General features: G+C 43.2%; 1 protein-coding gene across 1 annotated transcript in view; it reads right to left on the reverse strand.

The window, feature by feature from the left end:
* The window catches only part of LOC143284337 (prolyl 4-hydroxylase subunit alpha-2-like), a 43,676-nt gene that overhangs the window by 18,690 nt on the left and 17,486 nt on the right, over positions 1 to 7,500 (reverse strand). Inside the window, exons 2-3 of the mRNA XM_076591048.1 lie at positions 6,951 to 7,117; positions 614 to 912 (exon numbers count right to left, since the gene is read on the reverse strand). Of these exons, the coding sequence (XP_076447163.1) occupies positions 614 to 912; positions 6,951 to 7,117 (466 nt within the window). The remainder of the gene's footprint in view (positions 1 to 613; positions 913 to 6,950; positions 7,118 to 7,500) is intronic.

Consider the following 7,500-nt stretch of genomic DNA (forward strand, 5'->3'; position numbering starts at 1 on the left):
GCACATAGGCTATTGAATGAATAAAGATAAAAGAATCCTCGTTTAAATACACTGAGTTTGTTGTTGTTAATTTTGTTGTTTTGTTTCTTTTTCAAACACACACACAGACACACACACGCACGTACGTACGCACGCACGCACGCGCGCGCGCGCGAAAAATAAAATGGGAATTAGTATACAATCAAACAAACGCCGAAAACGTCACACAAATGCATGCACATATGTGCGCGTACACACGCACTCACACACATGAAACATGTAATAATTATGTGCGCGCACGTGAAAATAAAAAATAATAGAACAGGAAGAGCTAGAATTTTTTTTTTTTTAAGAGAAAAAAAACTGAAAAAACACGTACATCATCAAGCCTTTCCCTCAGCCGTTCAAGTCTGGCGCTTTGTACTCCTCCTCCTCCTCCTCCTCCTCCTCCTCCTCTCGTCCTCTGTCGCCTTCTCTCCCCCTCCTTCTCCTCCTCCTCCTCCCCCTTCTTCTCCTCCTTTTCAACCTCTCCCTCCTTCTGCCTCTCCACTACCACCATCGCCTCCTCCTCCATCTCCTCCATCTCCTCCTCCTCTTCCTCCTCCTCCTCCTCCTCCACCACCGACCCTCTCACATCCCCTCTTCCAGCAGCCACCACCGCCTTCTCCAAAGCGGCGAACAGTTCCTTGGCGTCACAGATGTAGCCCAGGTCCACGGCGGCCCTGGTGACGTAGGTCAGCTCAAGTGACGTCAGCGGAGGTGACGTCATGTTGAGGAAGCGCCCCTTCAGGAGAGCGGGGTAGTCGAGGTGGTAGAGCTGGTGCAGGCGGACCAGGGCCGAGGCGGCGCCCGCGAGGTCCACCGCCGAGGGCCATCTGATCCCGTGGACTTTGAGCCACTCCCGTGTGGAGTTGAGAAACTCTGGGGCGGCACCTGTGACAGACAAGAGCACGAGTTTCAGTTTCAGTTTCTCAATGAGGCGTCACTGTGTTCGGACAAATCCATATACGCTACACCACATCTGCAAGGCAGATGCCTGACAGCAGCATATCCCAACGCGCTTGGCAGGCCTTGAGTGCATGCTGATGTGTTTGTGTACCAATCAGAGTGGATTTCTTTTTACCAATTTTTTTCAGTGCGCCAAATGCGTGCTGCACACGGGACCTCGGTTTATCGTCTCATCCGAAAGACTAAACGCTCAGTTTGATTTTCCATTCACACATGGGAGAAAGGCTGAGAGCAGGATTCGAACGCACGTCTTCACGGACTCTCTGTATTGGCAGCTGCGCGTCTTAACCATTCTCCCACCATCCTCCTTCTTCCAAGAACAAGATCAAGAAATTAAAATCGAATCAGACCATCTGCCCATGTCAAGGGGGTTGGGGTGGGGGTGGGGGATCAATCACAATGGGTGTGTGGGTGGAGGGGGGAGGGATGTGTAATGATCAACATACACCAACATAATAGTTGTGAAACTCTGGGGCGGCACCTGTGACAGACAAGACAAGAAGTTCAATGGAACCAGGCCATCTGCCCATGTCAAGGGGGTTGGGTGGTTGGGAGGGCGGGGGGAGGGGGAGTTAGGGGGGATCACAATAGGTGTGTGGAGGGTTTCGGAGGGGTGGGGGGGGGGGGGTAATGATCAACAAACACCAACATAATGATATATGTCAGGTTGACCAGTCAATGGCCTAGCATCATCATTTCGAGCCTTAAGTAAGTACATCTGTCATATACCCTGCGTCAAACATCAATAAAGTCGCATAAGCATGATTGAACGGTTTGCTTGTATACCTTATTGTGAAAACTTTTGGTTTGACTAAGTTTGGAATCTCAATAGACAAGACTTACTGGGGTCGAGCTAGAAAAACAACTGTTGGAAGCAGATTTAGGAAGTTACACTAGAAAATTGTGCATAATATAATACCCAACAAACATTCTGTTATCCAATTGTTAACAACAACAAATGTACATTTTGCACTAACGAAGTAGATTGTGTTGAACACTTTTTTCTTTGACTGCTACAAAATTAATCAAATATGGTTATGCGTAGAAAATGTGCTTTGGGGGAGAAATTTAATATACGATTAGTTCTATCTATGTCGGAAGCCTTACTTGAGATTCCTGCAACGAGTGGTCTTTTTTCTAAAATGATAAAATACTTGAATCATCTTATTCTCATTGCGAACATGTGCATCAGCAAATTTCGCTATGGCACTCTCACACACATTCAGTATATGTTTGATAGAGAATTGTTATTGAGAAAACTCGTTTTACAGCAATCATAGATTAGAGAACCTATGCAATCACAAATAATGCTACATGATACTTTTAAGTTTCATCTTTACAAGATCACACACACACACACACACACACACACACACACACACACACACACACACACACACACACACACGCACGCACGCACGCACGCACGCACGCACGCACCCACGCACGCACGCAGTCACGCGCATGTGCTTTCTCTCTCACACACATACGCACTTCCATGAGCATGCGCACGAACATACAAACACAAATGCACGACACTCTATGCCAGCATGTTCAATTGTACCCATAGAGAGAGACAGAGAGACAGAGACAGAGACAGAGAGGGAGGGAAGGAGAGAGGGAGGGGCACAGAAACAAGCACCAAAACAAAGCACTATAAGTCAGTTTAAAAAAAAAAAAAGACATGATTGTAACATGAGCGAACACTAAAACATGATCTAGTATTGTCCATCTGTAGTAAAACAAAATGGCACACCGAATTGTGAATCAATGTGTGTGTGTGTTTGTTTGTTTGTTTGGTTGGTTGTTGTTTTTGTTTTGTTTTTGTTTGTTTGTTTTTTTTTCTTTTCTTTTTTGTTTTTGTTTTTTTGTTTGTTTGTTTGTTTTGTTTGTTTGTTTGTTGTTGTTGTTTTTTTGGTGGGGGGGAGTTGTTTTTTGGTGGGGGGGGGGGGGGAGAGTTGGGGGGGTTTTTTTGGGGGGGAGTTGGGATTTTTTTGGGGGGGAGTTGTTTTTTGGTGGGGGGGGGGAGTTGTTTTTTGGTGGGGGGGGGGGAGTTGTTTTTTGGCCAATGAAGAGAGGCAACGTGATGTACCAAATTGTGGGGAGAAAAAGAAAAAGATACATGGTTGCTCCGTTGTCTACATGCAACTGAGACCCCACCTTAATAAAATAGTTAAGAAATGAAAGGAAAAAAAGACCAATAAATTTATCCTGAAATCAGAGGAATGCCTGTAATGTTTGCTGGGGATGTATCTTTCCCGGAGATCAGAATATTTGGGACATATTTGGGATATATATGAATTTCACTTTCTTAGACACCTTTACAAAACGGAGAGTCAGATGAAACGCAGCTGACACACCTAATCCAAACCTGGTCAAAGCTCTTTTTAACACCCTGTGACACCAGTGACAGAGACAGAGAGAGAGAGGGAGGGGGAGATAGAGAGAGGGAGAGAAAGAGAGAGAGGGAGGGAGAGAAAGAGAGATTAATGAATGAATGAATGAATGAATGAATAAATAGATTAATGAATGAATGAATGAATGAATGAATAAGTTCAGAAACTCTGGGATGCACCTGAGAAAGACACGCATTTCGCAGAAATAAAAGGGAAAAAAAAAAGAATGAATAAATGAATCAATCAAGGAGAAACACGTCGCTCACGGAATGAATGAATGAATTAATTAGAGAACATCATACACAGATGAATAAATGACTGCATGAGAGAAACACAGATGAAAAAATAAATGAATAAATGACCGAACGAACGAACGAATGAATAGTTGAATGGATGAACGAGCAAACGAACGGACAAAGGAGTAAACGAATGAATGAATGAAGACTTGGTTAATTGTAAAAAAAAAAAAAAAAAAAAAAAAAAAGGGGGGGGGGGGGGGCTGCCGAGGGGGGGGGGGGGGGGGGTGCCGGGGGGGGGGGGGGGGTAGGAAAGAAGAAAGAAGGAAAACTAGTCATACAATTAAATCTTGAATCATAATCTGAAAAAAATTGAAGATTTCTCCTACAACATATAAAGAAATAAGTAGATAGATAAAATGATCACTAAATTAAACAAACCACATAGAGCAGACCATGCATTCAAATATAAAAAAAAAAGGAACAATCCTGATACACTCGGGCCCGCTTATAAGGAGCGCTCGGGGACCAAATTTTTTACTCCTTATAACCGAGGTTCCTTATAACAGAGTTCTCGGATATAAGGAGTAACCCAAGCCCAACTACCTTATAAACGGGCTTCTGCATTTTTACGGTGTCAGTATCAGCAATTCTTCTTCTTCTTCTCTCTCTCTCTCTCTCTCTCTCTCTCTGACTCTCTCTCTGTAGAAAATCATTAGATTCCCGTCAGTTAATCGGTTTTGTATTCTTATGGCAACTTCATCGCCTAACCTGATTAGCAGACTATGTTCTTTTTTAGACCCCCGCCTCTCCGAAGGGGAGGGGGGGGGGGTCTACTGGAATCGCTCTGTCTGTGTGTGTGTGTGTATGGGTGTGTGTGTATGGGTGTGTGTGTGTGTTTGTCCAGGCATTTTCTCGGAACTGACTGAACGAAATCACATAATTTTTGGTGTGTGAGTTCACAACCTTAAAAGCTAGGCACACGAATATTTTCAAGCACGAAAGGTCAGGGTCACAGCCACTAGGGTCAAAAAAGGTCAAAACGCATAAATTGCAATTTCTCTAAAAGTAGTTGACCGATTTTAATGCAGTTGTTTTTAATGGGTTCCTTGACGAAAGCGCTACCTGAAGTATCCTTAACCATTTCCACGTAGGACCAACAGCGAATGGGCAATTCGTGGTTCAAACCCGATGATGGCAATTTACCTGTTCGGGCATTTTCTCAGAACTGACTGAACGAAATCTCTTCATTTTTGGTGTATGAGATCACAACCTTAAGAGATAGACACACGAACCTTTTCAAGCACGAAAGGTCAAGGTCACACCCATTAGGGTCAAAAAGGTCAAAATGGATAGATTACGATTTCTCTAAACGTAGTTGACCGATTTAAACACAGTTTGTTTTAACTGCTTTCTTGACGAAACCCTACAGGGCGGGGGTCTAATGAGCCCCCCGGGGTCAATGCTTGTTGTGTAAAGCATTTGAATTGCGTAATTGCAGCTTATAATCAACAGTTTATACATGAATGTTTGATTTACAACTGTTTGATACTTATTTGATTTGAAGCCGATGTCGGTGCGACGTGTCTCCTTTGTAACGGGGCCAGTGGCCTTATACAATAAATGGCATTCTAGTTCATGCCCCCAATCAATCAATCAATCAATCTCTGACTCTCTCTCAGCCCCCCCCCCCTCCCTCTCTCTCTCTCTCTCTCTCTCTCTCTCTCCCTCCCTCCCTTCGTGACTGCTTGGTAAAATTGCGTCTTGGTGTTCTACCTACATTAATGGTTCCTTGTTTAGACGGTCTTTTGCTGAAAATGGAAATATTCTCTGTGATATTTGTAATACTGCTGAAGGCGAAGAACATTTTATTTATAAATGCCCATTATAATTCGATGGCTTGGAGCCAAAATGGTCTATCTCTACGTAGGCGATTGACTTATTATCAGTTGATTATATGACAAAAACTATAAAACACTACCTGAAAAAAAAACATATTACAGAATTACAAAGAGCATAATCTCCACTACATATCCATTACAAACTTGTTCACGACAAGCCCTTGGTTTTTACAGTCAGATCATTTAAAGACCAATCGACTATCTAGAGATAGTAAATTTTGGCTCCAAGCCATACATATGTAGACATTAGACGAAAATATTTGGGATTGTAGCAAATGTCTGAAAGCTGTCCATTTTTATTTTCTATGCACTTCAAAAGAGGCAACAGCAAAATGATGATTACAGTAAATACTACAAAATTATAGAATCGAGCCTTCCTTGAATCTGGAAACCATTTAAGCAGATTTTCATCCACAGTTTCCAGTTTAGCAGTGCGTGACCGTTTCCGCGACAGATCCTCGGTTCCCCTGGCAACATTGTTCACGTATTTCTGTCGATCTCTCCAGATGTTGCAGAGGGTGGAAAAGGGAATGCCCAACTCCTCAGCTATCACTGCCTTTCTTTGTTGAGGGTTGGCTTCTATTTTTCTTATTATGTCGAGCTTTTGACTGAGTGAAAGAGATTTTCTCTTTTTCTCGCGTTCAGACATTTTCACTTCTGCATCCAGATCAAGCGCATGTAGCAATGAACGGAAGTTTCTGCGGAAGCAAAGGTAGATAATTTTCCCCGAACAGGATTGATGAAATAACTCGCCTACTTTCGGTTTGAAGCTGATGCCATCGGCACTCCTTATAACCGGACTCAGGGCCGATTTGGGGCCTAATTTTTCACTCCTAATAAGCGAGGTATTGTATAACCGAGCTCCTTCTAAGCGAGTTTTTGTAAGTCATAACAAAGAACAATCTAAATCGGGGATTTTATTATTTGCTCCTTATAAAAGAGGTTCCTTATAACCAAGCTCCTTATAAGCGGGCCCGACTGTATGACGGCAAAAGCATATGGGACACACACACACACACACACACACGCACACACACACACACACACACACACACACACACACACACACAGTGTCAGTCAGTGTCTGTAGCTCAAGGAGGCGTCACTGCGTTCGGCCAAATCCATATACGCTACACCACATCTGCCAAGCAGATGCCTGACCAGCAGCGTAACCCAACACGCTTAGTCAGGCCTTGAGAAAAAAAATAAAAAAAATAAAAAAGAATAAAATAAATAACACACACACACACACACACACACACACACACACACAGATATATATATATATATATATATAGAGAGAGAGAGAGAGAGAGAGAGATTCATACATACATACATACCTACATACATAAGATAGATTCATACATATAGATATACCTACATACATAAGATAGACAGATTCATACATAGAGACATACCGAAATACATACCTTTAAAGAGTCCACGAGATGATGCAACCAGCCTGCTAGATGCTCGGAAAACAGATGACCATTGCTTGACCATTCGTTTGATCAGACGGAAGGCGTGAAATGGATTTTCCATCAGCGTGGCATTCTTCACGTATTTGGAGTTGACCCTCTCGATGTTTTCGATTTTTCTGTATCCAAAAAGAAATGGAGCAGAACCAATACTGGTTTTCAATGACATATTTACATTGAATTTCAACTTTTTTTTTCGTCTCTCTGCCTGTCTGTCTGTCTCTCTCTTTCTCTGTCTGTCTGTTCGGCTCTCTCTCTGTTCGGCTCTCTCTCTCTCTCTCTCTCTCTCTCTCTCTGTCTGTCTGTCTGTTCGGCTCTCTCTCTCTCTCTCTCTCTCTCTCTCTCTCTCTCTCTCTCTCTGTTCGGCTCTCTCTCTCTCTCTCTCTCTCTCTCTCTCTCTCTCTGTTCGGCTCTCTCTCTCTCTCTCTCTCTCTGTCTGTTCGGCTCTCTCTCTCTCTCTCTCTCTCTCTCTCTCTGTTCGGCTCTCTCTCTCTCTCTCTCT

This window comes from Babylonia areolata, chromosome 7 (genome assembly GCF_041734735.1).
Source record: "Babylonia areolata isolate BAREFJ2019XMU chromosome 7, ASM4173473v1, whole genome shotgun sequence".
NCBI lineage: Eukaryota > Metazoa > Mollusca > Gastropoda > Neogastropoda > Buccinidae > Babylonia > Babylonia areolata.